We start from the raw sequence: 20870 nt of genomic DNA on the forward strand, positions 1-20870 counted from the left end.
CCCCCTCCCTTTTTTTATGTATGTGGAAAAAAAAAAAAATCAAGCAAGAGGTTGACTGCCCCGTTTCCTTTCTGGTTGGGAGGTGGTTGGAGTCTGTCAGGGACAAACGGCTGCGATATTTCAAGGGACATTAACGTCCCTGTAACCAGCCCTCGGAAGCCCCTGATTCAGTGACACCCTGAAGACTGCAGCGTGTGCAGGAACGTCTCTTCTGTGAAGTTGGAAATTTTCGCTCGCTCTTCAAAGGAGCTTGTAAGCGAACGACAGCTGCTCCCTAACTCTGGCCATTTCCACTGCAGCATTTATTCTTGTCTCCTCACCTGTAATTTTTTTTTAATGTGTGCAGCTCCTGGTACACTTACCATACAGACTTCACCATCAAAGTGATTTTTCCACCATCAGCAGATTAAATTGGTTAGGAGTGAACGAGAAGCCTGTTAGTTGCTGCTGCTTACAACATTCAGCTTTGGAAGATTTTTTTTTCTTAATTATTATTTTTTTTTATTTTGCTTCTAACTGTTGGGTTAATGGCTTTGGGTATTTCAGAAGTGAAGACGAGAGGTGCTGCAGTCCCCCCCCCTGCCCCTCCAGGCCCCGTGAGCCCAGGGCCGGGGCAGTCTGCAGCCCGTAGGACTGAGGGGTTCCCAGGAGCAGCAGCCTCAAACCAACCCGAGCCTGGGGCTTGGCGTAGCCCGGTGAGTTTAATGACCTGAGCGTCACAAGCTTGGGCAGCGCAGGAGCTCTCTGTAACCTCACCCTTCTTTTAGGGGAAGCGAGAAGCTGGAGCAAGGGCCTGTGGCTGTGGCAGCGCTGCCTTCGCACCTTCCCTGGGGCAGGTCTGTGACTGCCAGAAACCTCCCTGGTTTTCCAGGGGTTCAGCGGGCGCCTTCCCAGGGACACAACCCCCGTGTCCGCTGCCTTGGGGTAGCCTTGGCCCGTTACACTCCGGCGTGTTCGATGACCTGGCTCCGGTTTGGGGCTCTCTGGGTGCCAGGCCCCCGTGTGCCGGCGTCTCGCGCAGGCCTCCGGCTCTTCCAGCCCCTTCCCAGCCCTCAGCGCAGCCGCCTGGATTAGGTCCAAGTCCTGTATTCGCACACCCTCATCTCCCATCCGTCTGCTGAGCCAGAAAGTCCTCCTGCCTCCTGCCCCGGGATCCAAGGGCTGTCCAGTATTTCTGGGCTCTAACCTCAGTCTTGATTGCTGCAGCTTTGCCCGTAAAATAAGGGATTAATGGCAAAATGTCACAGCACAGGTGAACAGAAGGTGCAGCAGGTTTTGCAACTCCCCTTCCGTGTTCCTGCAGCGGATCCTTACTGTGCAGATCAGCTTGGGTCAGGTCTCTGCTTAAGAGCTGTGGTGTGTGGCAAATAAAAGCAATCAGCAAAGTCATAAAATTGTAACTGTAGAAGAGACATTAAGGTTTGAAGCTGTACAAACTGTGACAGCCCAGAATTGGCCAACTAAATGTCGAGTTACTCTTCAGAAAAAAGAAAACGATCAATCACAAGCCAAGGTAACCAAGTCTATTTTTAACCAAATTTTATTGTAAATTTCTTTTGAAGGACATTCTAATTTTTTACAAATTACAAAATTTACAATTACAAAAGAAATCATGATCATTAACTACAGCAAACCCAGTTTTGTGAAAAAATATATTCAAAAATTAAATATCAAAAGAAAGTTAAGTTCATTATTGGAAAAAAAAAAAACAACCTTTCATAAATTATTTTGCAGAAATGCTCAAGACACTGACAAAGTATTTTAACACTTTTGCTAGTACTGGCTTTGGGTGCTTGAAATAAAAACATCTGCTCTGCTACTCCTGGGCCGGGGCAGAGCCGGAGCGTCCAGCAGCCGCAGACAGACTCGCTGCTTGCAACGTGCTGGGTTTAGATGTCTTTACTGCTGGGGGGAGCGGGGGGGGAGTGGTGTAGCTTCTTGTTGCCTTTCAGGATATTTCAGTAGCTTAGTAATAGTGCTTGTAACACAGTTCTGGTTTTCTTCTCAAAATCATACAGGCTGGAGTATTACTGGTTCATTTAGACCCTGTTGCTGCCTTCATTCTTCTACAATTTAACGATAAAAGATGGACGGGAGCTGCCTCTCCTGGCAGCGACCTGGAGGTTAATCAGGGCTGAGTTGTCAGAAACCCGAAGCATATTCTAAGCTGCCTCCAGGTTGGTTCGGGGTCATTATGGGATGAAGAACACCGACCTACCTGCGCACACCGTAACGGCTCCGTGTCCTCCCCAGCCCTGACCCAGGGTGACTTTTCCTTGCCCCAGCCTGGCCCTGCCCCTGCAGACCTGCCCTCCCCTCCCGGAAAAGGTTTTTTTTCTGTTTTCCAGAATTTTTATTCTTCATCCTGTAGCAGCAGTTGCGTGTGTGCAGAAAACCTAAGCAGACAGCCCTGATCAGTAGTTTCATGCTCTTCCCTTTGCTTAGAATTACAGAAAAATTGACAGCTACAGTAAAACGAAACAAAACAAAATCCAAAAGCAAAACAGAATTTTCTTCCACTGGCAAATTAGCTATGGTGGGCAGATTCACACCCTGCTTATTAATAGTGTTTTGGAGATTAAAAAGCAGACACTGCTTTCTAAAATACTTCTCATTGATAGTTGTAGTAATTATCCCGAAATGCTAATGATTTTGGACCTTAGTCGTCCTGCTCTGCTGCATTTCTTTCCACAGGCTCTGCCACATTATGCTGAAGAAAAAGCACACTAAAACAGTAACAAAGGAGAAGCAAAGTCACAAAAATCAGGATCTTTTTTTTAGGGCAACGTGGAAAGTGAATGCCGTGTCTCACCACCCCACGCACCCTGGCTTCGTGCCCAAGGTCACGCCTTCGTGACCTCCGTTCCCCTCCTGTGCAGGGCCCAGCCCGCGGCGCCGGGGACAGGGCTCTGCGCAGCCACTGGGCTTCTTCCACCACCGGGAGCAGATGGGGAGACCAGCCAGCGCCTCCCCTCCACCTGGTGCGAAGCCTGCCCGAGGAAGTGATGCGTTTTTCTACATACAAACATCCTCCCCTCAATTAATAATGTCACTGGCAACTCAGTCTCAGAAAGGCACTTAAACCATTCCTGGGGTTCAGTCTCGGAAGCGTCCAGTAGAGCAGGCTGGTACTCGCTGTCTGGTAACGTCATCCGACCCGGGGCAGCGGCTCTAGGAGCTCTCTCCTGCCGGACCCTCGCCCAGGCACGTGGGCTCTGACACCACCACGTTATTCACGTTAGTTCTGAGCGCAGTGGTTTCACCTCCGGCCCCTCGACCTGCCGGGAGCCCCACAATCAGGCCCAGCCCCTGGGGGTGCCTGCCGCCGCCTCCCGTCCCACCTCCCCTGGACCCGTGCTGCCGCCACAACCCTCCTCACCCCCACTGCCCCCTCCAGAACTTTTTTTACACAAATCATTTATGGGATGCACTACACTAACCAAGCTCATTCAAGCAGTTGAGGCTCCTGCCGAGGCCGGGCAGGCAGTTCCTGCAGCCTGTGAAGCAGTTCGGAGCAGGACAGAGCTGTCCTACGGCACCGCCCCCGAGAGCAGCGACCCACACGCTGCAGCAGCTCCGTGAGTTTAGGGATGACCCCGGTTCTTAGATCAGCCGCTCGGTCGGTGGCATCTTGATCACGTTCCACATTTCCACTCGCGCCCCATCTTTCTCTTGACGGCTCGGGCTGTATGTTCCCTGAGTTGCTCTCCTCCTCTTCATGGCAATGGCTGTGGCTGCAACAACTGCCTGCAACAACTGCGAGGAGCAGGGCAGCCCCCGCCGCCCCGACGGCGCCCACCACGGAGGAGTTGCTAAGATGGGCCCAGACCGGCTGCTGCGGTAGAACAGGGTGTTACTCAGAGCTTCTGCGGGGACCGCGCAGCATTTCACACCCCTCGCCCCCGGCCCCCAGCGCCTCTCTCCAAGCTGTGCGGCGCCAGACGGGAGCTTCCCCCCTTCTCTGTCCCCTCCCGGTCACCCCCGAGTCCAGGGAACACAGAAGCAGCTGCTGAGCCCTCCCCTGCTCTCCTCCACTCCCCGCGAGCCCCAAGTTCAGCACCTGGCCCCAGGCGAACCCCCGACCCTCCGCCTGCCCCTCTCCCGGGCGGTGACCCGGGACAGGCGAACGGCGAGCGCTGGGTAAAGCCGAGTGTAGGAGGGTTTCAGGCACTGCCGACCCCTCCCTGTGAGGCTGCGGCTGGCACGGGGCGGGAGCTCCCAGCTGCTGTTGCTGTTGAGGGCTGTGGGGAAAACCTCACCCACCTGAGCTGAATAACCATTGAGTGCATTTCAGTTGGCAACAACAACCAAACCGTATTTACAAACCAATCATAAATAGCTTCTGTACAACGCTCCTTCAAAGTATATATAGATCTTAATCTGGAAATTAGTGCCTAAGTTAACCCTGCTTTTTAAAGCAGATTTACTTATGCCACTGCTGCCTGAGAGGTGGGACGGAGCCAGAGCACGGTGACCGCCGGCGCCCGCCCGGGAGCAGGCCCGGGGCGCAGGCAGGGACGGGGAGGCGAAGGCTCCCGCTGAGCCAGGGCCATGCCACCGCCCCGTTAACTGCCACCAGCTGGAACAGCTGCTGCCCAGAGTCTGCCCCGAACCGCTACGTCCGTGTCTTCGTTACCATGCCTTAGGGAAACTGAGAAAGGGTGGATCTGCTGCTTGCAGTGCTGGAAAAAGATCAAGGTCAAAGCAGACCTTGCAGGTGCGTCTCCTTGTCATGGCAGTGCCTATATTAACCGCTCTTCAGGTGGCACCTTGAGGACACTGTCCATCTCCAACCGAGCTCCTGCCACTTCTTGCTGGCTCGGACTGTAGGTCCCCTCAGACTGGCGCCTCTTCCTTGCAGTGAGAATCATGAATATGAGACCAATACTGAGCAGCAGCAAAGAGCCACAGGCTACAGGGACAGCTACTTCAATTAGTGGGGAGGGGAAGAGAGCACCTGGAGTCCCTTTCTGTAAAAGAAATTAATGGAGAAACAATGAAACTCCAGTGGTTACAATAATTAAAGTTGAAGAACCCAAACCGGTCAGATTAGAGGGAAAAAGTTTTTTAGAAAAGAGGGAAAAAAAAAAAAAAAAAAAAAAGGCAGAAGGTCTGGACCTGAATGGAAAAGGACAAGCAAGGAACAAGTACAGGGGTACAGGGCTTGAGGGCACCTGCACAGCAAATGCTCATGTTCATTCTTCAATCCCTCAGCAAAAGATGTTTATCTTTTCTTTTTTAAATGGGCTTTTTAATACAAGGGACAGGACCACGTTCTGAATTTTTCTTTCCAATTCAAAACTAGTGACACTCATTGATGACACTTTAACTGGCAGCTTTGGTGAGGCAGATCTCAACAGGGCAGAGTTATAAAGAGAGATTTACCGGTGGAGCAGTTAATACCATTACAAAAATTCATGCAGGGCACATGGACAGAATTACCACAAGGAAGAAAAGAGGATTTACGGCGCTGGGCCACTAACCCGGAGACAGCAAAACCAACTGTAGACACATTCAGGGACCAATCCTGGAGCTACAGAACGGCTCCAGGAAGACAATGCCCAGCTGTTGGTTAGTGAGAACAGCAGCAATTAAGAGTTTGAGCAACACTTCAGACATCACTGGATGAGCTGAAACTGTCCAAATAATATCACACACTCCACGTTCTCCTCTCTGCTTACAGCTTTCCACAGCAGGACATTCAGCATCCACATTTTAAGGGGCCTCCTTACCAACATCAGACTAAAACACATAGGTGTCAATAGGAAAGATCTAACAAATGTTGGGGAAAAAAAAAAAAAATTATAATGTTAATGCAGAGTAATGTGAATTTTCAGTAACCCCAGAAAATTTCCCCAAGCCAGGGAATGATACTAAAAACAGAAGTTGTGATGCCTCTGATGGCAAGGTAGAGAGTTTTTTAGCTATTCAACTACTCGGTGCAGAGTTCAGCACCTCCTTGAAGATCCTGGGACAAGGAGGTGTAATAAGTTTCAGGCTTAAACAGTTAACAAATCTCAAAGCCAGAGGAAAGGCCGGGATAGAAACCCAAGATCTGACACGCCTTGCAGGAACGTTGTGAAATCCGAGGGCAAAAGATTTTAAATCATTTCAGTAGTGAAGGGTGAGAACTAGATCCACTGAATTGTAGCTCAAAAGTTTTAAATTGCAAAGGCTCAAACTTGCATGTTCACACAACATCAAAATGCTGTGGAACAGACTTGAAGACACCTTGCAGCAAGAAGGGAGGGATGTTAAAAAGGTCAGTACATGGACAGGGGATGGAGACGATGTAAGGCCCGAGTACCGAGGAGAGAAACGTCGCTGAATGAGTGTTCAGTAGATTCTGGAGGAATTAAGGATGGCATGGAACACAGCAACAAAGAGTTTTAAAAAGTGTGGAATTTCTGTCATTAAAGAAAGCTTTAAAATTACAGTAAGCCTAAAAATGAGAAATATTGTTAAAAGTAGTATCTGCCACCTTGCAGATGAAGATGAAAGAATTCAAGTTTATTTACAGCTTTTGGATGCCAATGTCACGAAGCAACATGTGCCCAGAGCACCTGGGTGTCCTGCTGACATTGTCAAGTGCCTGAAGTTGATTCTCTGAGCCTGGCAGAACTCGAGCCACGCGCTGGGGGTTAGTTCAGAGCATGCGATTAGTCAGACGGGACCGACACACCGGAGCTCCCCACGGTGCCCCCTCCTGCCTGCTGCGACTGTGGTACCAGCTCCCGGCTCCTGCGGCCCTGTCCTCTTCCCTGCCCACCTCCGGCCCCGGCCCTGTAAGAGGGAAAAAGCTCTGCGAAATGCCACAGGGATGATGAAAATGAATAGAAGGAATTGACAAGAAGTGCCCTGGGACAGAGGAGACGGAGATGCCTGAAGTCCCTGCATGCAGACCGGGAATGTCGGGAGCCCGGGGCAGCACATGCACTACCCAACCCTTAGTAACAGCAACAGCAGCGACCCCCGCCCCGGCGCGCAGCCTGCTCCATGCAGTGGGGGTTAGTACGTTCCCAGGTTACCAGACAAGCTCCCTGTCCATGCAGTGGCTTTACAGAGAACAAGCAAGTGTAGGATTTAACAAATTCCACGGAGGAAGGAGCTCAGCCTCAGAGCGACGCTTTGTTTGCGTGGAGAAGGAACATCAGCCGCCGCAGCGCCCGTCCAGCAGCCCCCCGGCCCGGCAGCAGACAAAGGCTGCTGCCGTTTCACTGGAATGGCTTTTAGTCCGATTCATCTGACCTCCCTTCTCCAAACATCCATTGCTATCTACCCAGATGATCTTCGGAGGGGGAAGGTGCTTTGTCACTCTCATCTGAGTTAAAACACCAGCCAAAATCCCATTCTCCAGGAAACTGGGTGGGGATATAATTAATACCTCCTTTCTACAGGTCCAACCGCAGGAGTTTGCTTACTTACTGTCCAAGGAGTTGTAAAATCCAAGGAAAGCTGCAGACAGCCCTGAAAACCACGTGGCAGCCCATGCAGATACTGAAAACTATTTGCTGCAGCTGCTTATATATGCTGGAGACTCACATGCAACAGCACCGAAAGGAAAATATAATTTCCCACTCCAGGTTTCTGCGGTGCCAGGTGACTCCCTGGCTGGGAGACGGACCCACGCAGGGGACTCACTAACCCCCCGGGCTCTGCTGATCCCTCCCACCCGCCTCCTGGGAGAACAGACAGTGCTTACGTTAATGTCGCAGCGCTCTCCGGTGTAGCTGGAGCTGCACAAACACTCGTATTTGTTCTCAGAGTCTTGACACGTACCTCCGTTCTGGCAAGGGTTTGGATCACACTCGTTTATATTAATTTGACAACTGGAAAGGAAAAGTGTATTACAATTAAATGAAATTTCTCACACGTGTTCTTGTGCCATAACACGCAAGATCATACAGCCTACAAAAGCCTCGCTCATTTGAAAAGTGCTTGTTGCATCTTCTTCAGGTGTTTTCTCCAGGGCCCACTAACATGAACTTTTTACCCATTCGTACCAATCCTCCTTTTGTCATTTCTGTATGACAGGAGCCAGCGTGGGTCTTTAGCACAGTTAATGAATTCTCATGAGGCACAAGAACTACGTGGAAACAGTTCATGCTGAAAAAAATCGGTATTGTCAGCAGGATCGTATCATGCTAAAAATTACAGCTAGTTTACACTTTCGGAGCAGTTTTCGAATGGCAAAAGGATGTATGAGGGTGAAGCATCTGAACCCGCCCAGCTCCTCTGCAGGTACCAAGAGCAGCACTTACTTCCTTCCCGTGAAACCCGGCCTGCAGGAGCAGTTGGCTCCCCAGCTCTCGCTGACGCACTCGCCGCCGTTCAGGCAGGTGAAGTTCTCCCCGCACTGCTCCGGTGGGAACGGCCACCTGGGAAAGCAAGAGGCAGCCTGTAAAGCCAGACAGTCTGGGGAGGGCTCCGGGGGGACTGGGCTGCCAAGGGGCATGAAGTCAGGGGGAGTTTGACACAGGTGGGGAAGGAAACAGTCTCAGAAATCGCCCACAATATCACAGTGTTACTTTGGGCACATGCGGAGAACACGCAGGAGTTGTACTGGACTTTCTCACACACTCCTCTGTCCGTGTCAATGAAATTTTAGAGACAGGATTGTTGGAACACCAGATCACAGCACGGCCGGGCCCCAGAGGGGTGATGCAGTCACTGGGTAACTGCCTACACCAGAGGGAAGCAAGAACAACAGGAGATTTGACCTGGGAAGATTCGATAACTGAAGCTCAGCCAGGTAAGCATTTCTCTCAGTGTTCTATTTGAACAGGCACAAGCAGATGGAACATGTTGATTCCCACTTCCTTTACCGATATGAGACATACCTTTGTGACTGAAATAGGCTGGATTTTTTCCAAACTAATAGAAATGCTATAAATATAGACCTTATCAAAAAAACCCAGCCCTCTCCTGACCCCATACTGATTTCCCACCAACTTTTACGGGAGCTCCATGGAGGGAACATGAAATATGCACTGCTAAGCAGTACAGGCAGTACAGTGATAAGTAAAGAAGTTTTGTTTTCCTCCCAATACACATTTGATAAGGAGCAGGATACTCAAACAGACCTTCTTTTAAATCAATACACAGAAACAATGTCCTTAGTCTTAGGACCAGTGCCACAAAATACAACCAAGCCTTTGGTTGAAGGAATGCTGCTAATCACTCTAGGAGTGCATATGTATTTTTATCTAATATTATGGGAAAATATTTGTCTGGGTAAGGCCTCATGAGAACTGGGGCAGCTTTCTGCTCGCAGGCAGGCCAAGCATCCTGTGAAAGGTGGCTGTGTACCACTAGTAGCAAAAATAACCTCAGTTAGGGACTCCTGCTGCAGGTAATCTCTATCAAAATTATCAAAATTATGCATTTATCAAAAACCGTGTTCTCCGTGGAAATTAGATTGTCCCTCTTCTGCAGAAACCCATTCGCACAGGGGCCGCTTCTATCACTCCAGGACATTCCGTGCACCTGAAACTTTAGAACACAGCCTGCTCCATCCTCCGGGGGCTGGGGGCCTCCTTCCCATTAATAAGAAGGCCAGTGGGTTTTTTTTGTTTGTTCTTTTTGTTTTAAATCAATACTGGAATATGGCCAGAGAGGAGACAAGTCCTGGAGAAGATGGGATTGCTGAGGGGATGCAAGAGGAAGGTGACAACACACTATAGTACTTGCACTATAAACAGCTCTGGAATGTAGCACAGGGATAACCCAGGTAAAAAAGGAAGGATCCTTATCCTGTCCGAGACTGAGCACCCTTCAGTGAGGATCTGGACCTGGACAGCACCTTCCAACAGCAGAATTTCGGTGCTTTACCTACCAGACACTTGCAAAGAAAAGATGTCCCAAAGTGTCCCAAAGTCCAATTTATGTGGGGACTCCTCTGACCCCTCCTCAAACAACCGAGGCACTTACTCGCAGTGAGGTCCCGAATACTGAGGGGGGCACTTGCAGGAGTAGCCGTACACCCCATCGATGCAGGTGGCTCCATTGAGGCACTGGTGCCGCACGCAGTCATCGACGTTGATGTCGCACGTCTTCCCGATGAAGCCCCGGAAGCATTCGCACTGGAAGTCGGCCACCGCATCGACGCAGTCCCCGTGAACACAGGGGCCCGACTGGCAGTCGTCGATGTCGGCCTGGCAGAGCAGCCCCCCCCAGCCGGCGCCGCAGGCGCAGCGGAAGGAGTTGAACAAGTCCTGGCAGGTGCCAGCATTGAGGCAGGGGTTGGAAGCGCAGACGTCGGCCCCGGCGCAGCCCAGCCGGACGCTGCCTCGGCCGACGCGCCAGAACTGCTCGGCCTGGGGGTACGAGAGGGGCGCAGCGAGGGGCAGGTGGATCCCCCCTACCTGCACCCGTCCCAGGCACCCGGTGAAGTTTTCGGCCACAAGGACCGGCGCCTGGTTCTTCAGGAAGTCCAAGCTCCCGGCGCTCCCCTGCAGGGTGACGTTCCCGGCGCCGTCCAAGCGCAGCAGCCACGCGGAGGCGGGCGCAGCCGGCTCCTCCATGGCCACGGCCAAGCTGTGCCAGGCCCCGTCCGTCACCGCCTCCTGGCTCACGAACCTGATGCCTTCGATGCTGTTCCCGCTCCTGATGTCAACAACCAGGGAGGAGTTCTTAATGGCTATCTGGAGGGAATCCACCTCTTCCACAGCCCGAAGCAAAACAGCATCTTCATCCCTGGTCCTGAAATCCACGTGGAGGCTGCTCAGAGTTCGAGTCACCGAGGTATTGGTGGTAAACTCAATGGCAGCCTCACTATTAAATGTTGCATTAGCCAGACCTATAAATGAAGGGGCAGAGTGTAAGGGATTTGAAAGACAGTCACTGTCACATTTGAGGCACAGCAACGGCAAACTCCTAGCAGGTTTTCTCCTTAAGAATCATGTAAGCTTAGTGTGAGCAGGATTACAGGCCTAGCTGCTGGCATCTTTAAAGCTCTTCCTGTTCACAGCTGCATCTCTAATAAGAATGTCCAGCTCTTGTGTAGCTATTTTCAGTCATCAGTCTCACAGCACTCACAAAAATCCAACTATTCCCCTTTTACTGCTAGAAAAACTAGCACATGCTTCAGGAATGTAATACATCCAAAGCTGCTGGGGCAGCCAGTGGCAGAGCTGGGACACCCCAACATCCCAACACTCCTCTGCATCACGGCATCACTAGCCAACTAGTTTTCTTCATTCTCCATGGTTCCTGTCTTCAGAGAAAACTGAGACATATTTACGATACTTATTTGGGTCCTACTTGGTGAAGTAACCTGAGACTTTAGAAAAGGCTGAACATTACAGAGAGCAGGCTGGTCCTTGCACTGCATTCACTCCACAGAGGTGGACGGGTTCTTCCCTGATCAAGTCAGAGGAACAGAGAAAACACGCTGGAGTGCCATCTTCACACTGTCACAACCTGGTGGTAAATCTATCATGCATGTTGCCTGCAAGAGTGTGCACTTGGGCATCATTCTGCTTCCTTTTTGCGGGATGGGTTTCTACTTACTGCAACAGTACAAACTAAGAATACTGCTCTAAACAGTGTATGTTTGGGATTTTACCCACACGTAAGCAGGAGAACAGTACTTACACACGTATCCTGCTAGAACATCTATACAAGTGGTAGCTTCAGGGCATGGGTCACTTTCACACCAGACTCTCTCCTCACAAAATTTCCCAGTAAAATTTGCTGGACAGCTGCAATGGAAATCATTCCAAGTGACCATGCATCTGCCACCATTCTGGCATGGTTCAGACTGAAAAACAAAATAGTGGAATTTAGGAGCAGCATAATTCATCTTTGGATCTAAGAGAATCTGGTAGCAGGAAATGTGACAACAAAGATGAGCAGCTCTTGAATCAAGAAAGAAGGGTAATTAAAATAGTGACTGAACAGCAGGGAAGGAAGCACAAGGGTCTCTGTACAAGAAATTCCTGAGACCCTGCCTCTCCCTAGGTGGACTGCTGATCAACAGAAACTCCCCAGGCAAAGCTTCATCAAGTTGGAAAAGAACAAAGCACAAAAGCGAAGGTGAGAAATAGATGAAAATCTGCAGTGCTCGGAAAACCTCACAAAGCTCCAGGACACACCTAATCCCAGAGGCGTGACAATATGTGACAGCACCACGAGCAAGAAGGGCGGAATTCGGGAGTATGGCCTCCCCATCTTCACCTGTGACATAAGGAGAGGCAGCTTCTGATCTAAGGGCACCCACAGAGACAGTTCTGTGAACTGTTGTTGCTGAAGTGACCAACTCCTGGGGGAAGAGGTGGTTGAGCAACTGAAACAGGAGGAAGGGAGGAGCTGGGAGGGTTACTGGATAGAGGGTAGAGCCTGGAACGCAAGCGTGGGCTCACCAAAACAGAGGTGGGCAGCACAGGAGCAGGACTGCCCAAGTTGTACAAACTACACAAACTAGAGGGGAGCTCGAGAAAACCTGGTGCTTAAATTGTATGTAGTGTATTGAGTGATGTAGGAGCGTCTGGGACCACGTGTCCTTCAATACTTCAAAAACTCCTCATCCTCCTGATATCAGCAACAGTCAAACTGTTCTTTAATCACAGAACTATAACAACCAACCACACAATGAGAGACATCATACCTTGCAGGTGTTATCAGAGATGCAACCCGTAACCAGATTTCCATTTTGAGTCCCATTGAGTTCCTGTGGCAGACTGTAGTTCTCAACCTGAACAAGCTGTATTTGGTGGCTGTTCAGCTGGATGTCTTGCAAACAGCCTTTAAAATAGCCTCCCCACGTATCAGCGCTGTCTGGGTTAGGATGTCCACCAATATACACTTCATAACCAGCTAGAAGAGGTCCTGCCACGAGCCGTCCTAGCTCCACGTATGTGTCTGATTGGTGAGCACCAACAATTCCTCCTTGGAAAGACAGAGCTACCAAATGTCTTCTCCCATCAACTAAATTTTCTGGGAATGTGACAGTAGCTGCAGATAACATCTCTATCTTCAGCTTGCCATTCTTCAAGTATATGGTGAGGCAGGGGTCGGTTTCGTTGCGGATTTGCAATAGCAAACCGTTAGGTTTCCGACTACGCATGAAAAAGGAGATGCTGAAGTTTGCATCAAGGCTCTCAGAAAGGACGAGAGAGGCAAAGCTGGTGGAATTCTCTAGGCCAAATGTTGCTGCGGGGCGTTCTGGAAAAGAAAAGAAACACACATCACCTACACGACAAGGGGAATGCAGCTGGCACGGGGACGTTCTAAACTGCAGCTCCTCATGGAGGGGGCAAGATCTTTCTTCCCAACATTTTCGACATGCATCAGGGTAATTATGCTCTCTCCCCACACAGGTCTGTGAAATTAAGAAGTGAATGTGCCCTTGCTTTCTCTGGAGGACAGGAATTCAAGCACCCAAGTAGCAGAAGAGGGAAATAGAGCTCTAGCAGAGTCCTTGCCACCTAGCAGATTTGCTCAAGGACTTTTAAGCTACAAAGGTGCTTTTAAAATCCGTAAATTTGGTAACAGCAGAACAACTTTAATTGCCATGTTTAGGGCTCAGGAGTGAAACAAAAACCTAGAACTATTAATATAAGCCTTGCAGGAACAAAAAAATGCAAATAGTTATGATTTTAACTCAAAATTGTCCAAGAGCTTCCATCAGCTCTTTGTGGTTTGGCTATAAAGTAATACATTGCTACTCATCCTCAGCTCAGAAGCTCAAAGATCAACTTTTCACACTAAAACAACTTCCCTGCCCTCCTGCATTCACAGAGATCTGAATAAAAAGGTGAAGTCGGAGCCTCTGGCTCAACGAGGACTAACATCTGCACCACAAAACTGACAGGAACAAGTAACAGGAAAGGGACCAGTGAGAATTTTATTTATAGAGGGGTTTGCTTTACTTTTCTCACTGGTCAAGCAGAAAATACTGCTTGCAGAGCCAGCATCAATGATTATCTGGTATCTCTGATTAACAGAGGAGCTGGCAGATGTAAATCACGTGGCACTTACCGTACGAGCAAGCCGGGCCCCCATAAGGCCTAGAACAGTCGCACCTGAAGGTTGTCCAAAGGTCCACACACAGGCCTCCGTGAAAGCAGGGCCGGGAGAGGCACCACTCCGTACGGTCACAGCCCTGCTGCGCCGGGGAGGACTCGCCCCCAAGCAGAGCCGCCGGCAGCAGAGCTTCGGCATCTACCTGAAAGTCCTCCAGGCAGCCAACAAAGCCTTGCTGGCTCCATGTGTTGTTGGCCATTGGATGCTCGGCACCCCCAACATACATGTTCAGGAAGGCCTGCGGGACCCGAGCAGCGCCGTGCAGGACGGGAGAGCTGCGCAGGCAGACACCGGCGTCGCAAGAGTCATGCCAGAGCTTCAGCTGCACAGAGCTGTGCAGAGCAACTTCAACTTTATGCCACTGGCCATCATCAACTCTCAGCCCCTCCAGGAGCAGCGTGTACCCAACATCCTCCCTCTTCAGTCCTGCACGCAGAATGCCATCGAAGAGCTCCAGGAACAAGTACTCAGCTTCATGGCCTCGGTAAAAAAGGATAGCACTGGGCAAGGTGGTTCGGAACCGGAGGGACACGCTGGCAAGCTGATCTCCTGCTACGTCCCTCCTGCTCTCATTGTTCACGGGCAGCTCAACGAGGAGATACCCTCTGGAAGCAAAGGAAAATGTTGTTGGTGTTGAGCATGTGGCATCATAGAAACCAGGCTGGCACTGGCACAGGTGGCCGTGGCTCTCAGCTTGGTAGGTTGGGATGCACAAGGCCTCATTTTGGCAGTCGTGCGTCTGGCACCCAGTGAGCTTGACAGAGCAGTTCTTCCCTCCCCATACAGTGCCATCCTGGCTAGGGGCACAGTGGCAGGTATAGTCAGCAATGCCATCCTCACAGACAGCTCCATTCTTGCAGGGACCCTCCTCACACTCATTGATGTTAACAGCACATTCCACACCTGCGAAAGAGATTTAGAAATGGGATCTCGCTGCAGGGGACCGGGACTCCCTCCCCCAGAGCAGGCGGCCAGGCGCAGGCCGCCCTCCCCAGCGCTGCCGCTCCCTGAGCCCTTCTCTTCAGGAAACCACCAAAAGACCAGGAGCTGCCAGCAAGGAGCCCCGTGCTCACTACAGGGTGGCTCAACCACTGACACAATAGCGACAAAACCATCCTTCCGTGCTGTCCTCCCAGATGCTGCAAAGAAGGTGCTATTTATAGAGCCTCGGCCAGTCAGCCTACATCACCCGACAGACTGCCGTCCTCTCCCAGGCGCCACAGGTGATCACCGTGCAGAGGATACTGAAGGGACAAAACAGCACAGACAAAGGGTTTTGTGCTTATTTCGTAATAGATTTGGTACAATGAAACTCAAGCCTATAGATCTAACCAGATCGCATTCTAGGCACTACTACTGCAGACAGCGCTAAAATGGGAGGTTATTGGAAAGCCTCGGTTAAGAAAATTCAAATTCCCAGATGACCCTCCAATTGTGAAACACCCACAAAACTCAATTCATTACCAACCAACAAACAAAACACGCTCCACAGGCATTCTGCCATACTCGCACTAAGCTGATTTCAGTTCTGTCCAGTCCTGCAGAAGTGAAGTGGGTAAGAAGTACCGCACTGCAGTTCGTCTGTCTCCTCCAGGCACACGTGTCCCAACAGGGCTCAAGTAAATTACAAGACATTACACTCAAATCTGGTTAATGAAAATCTGCTGTCATTTTCTTGAGCATCTCCAGACTGACAGAAGAGCCCTTCTGAACCAGTTCACTTTATCTAGCCCATAACGTTGGTTTTCACTAATCTTCAGAGACAGTCACACAGATAAACCAAGCATGGATTATCCCAATCTAATAGCATTACACGCCGAATCTAGCTAGCAAGCACAACGAGGACAACAGAAAGAAAAAGAAGGAATTCACACACAAAGGAGGGGAATCAAAACACAAAAGACATTTGTAAAGAAAAGCCACTAGACAGAATGTGCATGTCAAAGAGATTAGAGAGTTGCCTGAGGGAAAGCGATGAGGGGAGATGGGGCATTAGGAGCACTGGAGCTGGACTTGATGTGTGATTAAAACAAAAACACCACCAAAATTTAGCAAAGACAGAGGCTTCTCGAATATATAGGTTTGTTCCGTCATGGCCCAGCAATGCCTCACGGGCAGTCTTGCCCAAGCGTCTAGTACCCCGTTGCCCAACCAAGCTGCTTCGCTCGTCCAGAGCCGGCGCTTGGCTGCTGTCACCAGCGCTCTGCCCATCGGCACAGACCCCACACCAGCTGCCAGCTCCAAAATCCCGTTTGTGTCAGCGGAGGGACGTGACACGTATGGGGCTCTGAGAAGCACGGAAAGAGAAATGGAAGTCTCTAGTAATTCTGCACTTTCCAGCTATACTGGAGCTGTTCTGTAGGCAAAATTACCTCAGATTCCTCTAGAATAGTGCTCTACTGACATAAACTAGAAGAGAATTGCTCTGTGTAGTGCCTGTGGATAAGCACTGACTTTGGCCAATAATGTGTGCCTTGAGGAGCTCAGCTGAGGCACGGATTCAGAGTTACTAATACTACCTCAGCACAGCCTTTTTTCTCCAGCTGGACTTGCTCAGCCCACAGAACCTGGGGTGTGACCACAATTGTAAAGGAAGCAGCAAGGACAGAATTAAGATTTCATCACAAAGCTACGGCCACACCTGAAGCAAACGTGCTGGAATGAATAGAGTATAACAGACATCTCTGGGTCTGGGAGACAGCAGGAAGACTTCAGCTGGAATTAAGAAAAATCAGTAGAGTGGTAGGACTATGTGGAGGGGGTTTTCTCAGTTATCAGTGCCTTGGTAGGCTCTCAGAACTGTAAGAGGCAAGTCTGCAGTCAGATTTAAGGGGAGAGGCTGTTGAATGGTGTCAGGAAGACAGGTTTGATATAGTCCCAAATCCCCGAGATGCTGCTCATTTCAGATGCGAGCTGTTGATATTTACTGGGGCAGTGAGAAGACTGTAGTATTGAAAAGGAGAGATGCCATGAATTTCTGCATCTCTGAGAAGGCCGGGAGACAGGGTGTGGAGCCCCCTCCTTCCCTCTGGCATTCCTAGGGTGGGGAGCCCCCTTTCCCCTCTGGCATTTCGAGGGTGGGGAGCCCCCTTTCCCCTCTGGCATTCCTAGCCCAGCCACAGGCTCTCTCCATCCAGCAGCAGCAGGACACCAGCGAGGCCAATTCCCAGCCTCCCAGCTGACACCCGTGGGGCAAGGGCTTCACACCAGGTGGCAAATTAGTCCCTACGGTGAGTGCACAACCCCAGGCTGGTGGCTAATTAAACACCAGGCTTTCCCATGGGAGGCAGCTGGTTTGATTTTCTTAAGATTATTTGTTTGAAATGGGTGAAAAGAGTAAGCTGACACTTGAGGTCTTTGCACACTGCAGTCTAACCTCACAGCTTACAGACAGGCAAAGGAAATGCTCAGCAGCAGAAAAAGAGGAAGGCAGCTCTTCCTAGAGGAACCAAAACCACAAGCATCATCTTCAGAAACCACAAGTGTCATCTTCAGCACTGCCGTTGTTTCTGGCAGCAAACAGCCAGCCTTCACAGGAGTAGAGGAGAGAAGGGAAGGGCCTCTAAAACACCACCTTATGTATTCTTGCCATCCTAGAAGCCAGTGCAATGCCAGGTTTGAATTTGGAGCAGTTTTGAAATAACTTGTAACGGAGGAGGCTCTGCAAGAGTTCTAAAAATCTGGGTAATGACAGTTTTTTTTCCTGGAAGCCCACGTCACCCCTTGCTCAACAGTTACCCGGTGCTACATCACTAACTCCTGGTGTGCCTTGCAGTGACCAGACCTCTCAGCAGCCAGCTGTCTTGCCCTCTCTCCTCCTCCATTATCACCAGTGACTTTTGTCAACTGCGTTTGAACATCTCCAGTTTGTCAAATTGTTCAGTTACACCAAAACAAGGCAGAAGGGGGAGATTTCTGTTGCATGTTGCTTCCTAGACACTAATTTCAGTGTGGCAGAGGGGTCTGTAATTTCAAGGTTTGGTTGCAGATGACAGAGTGTAAATGAAGAAGGGGATGACAGCAAAGTAAAGGAATGTTTCTCTATTTTAGAAAAAATAAGATTTTTGCCATAGGCCATTACAGTATCCAGAAGTACAGATCATTTCCCAGACATCCATTATTCCAATCTTCTCCAAGACATGGACAGTTGTGTCATAACAAACTCACTGGAAAGTGGATATTAGGAAGTTCAAAACTAATTTGTTTCTCCAGAAAAAAAAAAAAAAAAAAAAAGGAAGATGACCATTTGAGAAAAACAAGTTACTCTTATGTAGTCTTCTCTGTTCCCTCTAAACTTCTTAGCTCAATGTTTACTATTATTTGATCAATAGTAAAAGCAACGTTGCCAATCTGATTCATTACATCATTAGGAGACTTTAAAGTGTTTAAGGAGTTTCTTATCTAATTAAAGACTAACAAACACAAACCAGTGGAACCTGTTATCTGAACATTAGACAAGTGTTATTTAAAAGGCTGCAATCTGGAGACAAGTATTTTGAAACATTCTGGTTAATTTAGCAGTGTTTAAACTACTGGTCCCAAACTAAATCCACAGGGGCTGGGTCAGAAACAGACACCCAGAGGTCCCTGAGCTTTAGCAGTCTGCAGTTATCTTCACACACAAACCTATTTACTAGATCCTGAAGTGTTACCAATGTGGTGAGAAAAGTCTTGTTTCAGAGGCAAGTGTTATTAAAATCCATACAGCTCGCTGTTCCCCAGTGAAGGTAAAGATTTACTATTAATAAGCGAAGATTCATTGTACACCGTGTATGGATCATATACTTCAACAGACACATAGTACGATAAAAGAATAAGCACACGGAAAGAGAGATATTCTAATTTAGCTGTCATATACCAAAAAAACTTGAAAGTACGAGGTCTATTCACGGGCCCAATCATGAAGCATGGGAGTTCAGTGGGGTTTCCCGGCCAGCACCGGCTTGCCCTCTCCCCTAAGACAGCTGAATTCCTAGCAACCTTTCTCTGGTGCATCCTAATTAGGGTTTGTATTATTATTATCAAAAGAAGAAAGGAGGGGAGGGAGAGAGGGGGGGAGAGAATTAGCCGCAACAAACGGACCCCGACACAATTATATTTGCACAATTACTGCTATTTCCATGGAAACACACTGCTTTGACCTCTCTCCCACCGTGCACTACTACTCAAGGAGACGGTGGGGGAGGAGATGGAGAAGTGCATAGGCCAGAAAGGGTTTGTCCTCCGAGTTAAAACAAAAACTACTTCTCACTAAAGGAGTCTGCAATTCTTAAAGGAAAAAGAAAAAAAAATGTGAAAACGCCCATAAAAAGCAAACCTGAAGTTTCACAGCAGTAAGAGGGAGAGATCTGTGCGTTGAGACAGTACACCTGAGCACACAGCAAGGACCCGTGCCTCGGAACACCCCGCATCTCATCCCTGCACAGAGCCGGGCAGAACCGTAGCAAAGATGCCCACGGAGCACGCCGACAGCTCCGCATTCATCCTGCCGCAACAAGGAAATTCCTTACCCTAAAGTTTCCAAAACAAAACTTTAGGTCTCTTCAAAACAAAAACATTCTTCCTTTCCAGTCAATTCTTGTTCCTTCTCGTGCCTCCAGCTACCGCTAATCGCACAACCAGCTCCCTGCCCTGGGCAGGCACGCAAGCATTCAGGACACATTGCAATTACTGTATAGATCTCATTACCTGCTAGCAGAAAAATTCCCTTCAGGATCACGCCAATCAGCACAGATTTCATGGCCGACTCCTTGTGGACATTGGTGACAGTAAAGGGGGAAAAAAAAAATAAAAAAAAATGGGGGTGAACGCGGGGGAGGACCGACAAAAAAAGGCTGGACTGAAACGGCAGAATGTGTGTAAGCGCTCCCTGATGCCAGGCAGACAAAAAGGGATTGGAGATGAAACTGGCCAATATAGACGAGCCCTGCGCTGTAGTGAGATCTAATCCAGCCCCGCTCTGAACCTCCCCAGCTGGCCTCTGTCAGTGCTGACATGAAGAATGCGTGCTCACGGGGTATTCTCGCTCCGTGCATTACAGTAATACCCTGCAGTAGCCACAGCTTTAGCTCCGGCAGGAAAAAGTCAAGAGACAATCTCTTGCCCTTGCTGCCTCCCAGGTGAGTCTGCCAAATTCCATGAAGGAGGCCAAAAAAACGATTTTTCTTTTTATAGGCTAAGCCAAAAAGCCGCATTTCCATCACTGTGTAATATCCAAACCACACAAATAAGGAGAGTTCCAAATGCAGAGTGCAACCTGGGCCCTGCTACATTCAATATTGACTTAATGAGGGACGAGCACCGCGTGTAGCGTCCTTTCTCCGTGTGCCCTATTCCGTGCATTTTTAAGCATAAGAATTTCCACTCGGCAATATTCACAAAGAAAAGTCTCAACTTTTAACTGCTGTGATCTGTTTCTCTGAAGTCAAACTGAATAGAAGGAAATTCCCTGTGTTATGCCGAGTGTACTGGTTCAAATACGGGACTGCAGAATCAAAACTCTCTCTTTCCTCATTAGCAACCTTATAAAATTAGCTGCTGCAATCTCATTTATTTTCTCTGTGGTTCTGGGGAGGTTTTGTAGAAAAAAATGTGGTTATTTACATAGTGTAAAGTTCCTGGAGGCAGAATTGTACTTTCTTGTTGTAAGGAACCCAGGGAAGGTTCTTATTTCTGTGAAGAAATGTTATCTGGGAGCTTTTCCCCAACCTTTGAGTCTCTGTTAGTATCAATGTCAGGTCCAAGCAAACAAAAACTCCCACATGGCAGAGTCTGGAATCTGCATTAGCCGTATCACTTTAAGATATTAAAAGAAAGCATTCCACCAACTCTTGTAGCTATTTTAC

General features: G+C 49.2%; 1 protein-coding gene across 4 annotated transcripts in view; it reads right to left on the reverse strand.

Annotated features, from left to right (window-relative positions):
• Positions 1 to 2340: 2340 nt before the first annotated feature.
• The window catches only part of CRB2 (crumbs 2, cell polarity complex component), a 71854-nt gene continuing 53324 nt past the window's right edge, over positions 2341 to 20870 (reverse strand). For 2 of the 4 annotated variants that reach the window (XM_026860309.1, XM_026860311.1), the window contains exons 7-13: positions 13981 to 14928; positions 12608 to 13164; positions 11596 to 11761; positions 9931 to 10798; positions 8262 to 8378; positions 7703 to 7829; positions 2341 to 3835 (exon numbers count right to left, since the gene is read on the reverse strand). In XM_026860309.1, the coding sequence (XP_026716110.1) occupies positions 3446 to 3835; positions 7703 to 7829; positions 8262 to 8378; positions 9931 to 10798; positions 11596 to 11761; positions 12608 to 13164; positions 13981 to 14928 (3173 nt within the window). In that variant the 3' untranslated portion in view covers positions 2341 to 3445. Of the gene's footprint in view, positions 3836 to 4074; positions 4971 to 7702; positions 7830 to 8261; positions 8379 to 9930; positions 10799 to 11595; positions 11762 to 12607; positions 13165 to 13980; positions 14929 to 20870 lie in introns of those variants that run through there. The other 2 variants (XM_026860310.1, XM_026860312.1) reach the window with 2 other exon arrangements.

Source organism: Athene cunicularia (genome assembly GCF_003259725.1).
Source record: "Athene cunicularia isolate RWA chromosome 17 unlocalized genomic scaffold, athCun1 chr17_part1, whole genome shotgun sequence".
NCBI classification, from domain to species: Eukaryota; Metazoa; Chordata; class Aves; order Strigiformes; family Strigidae; genus Athene; species Athene cunicularia.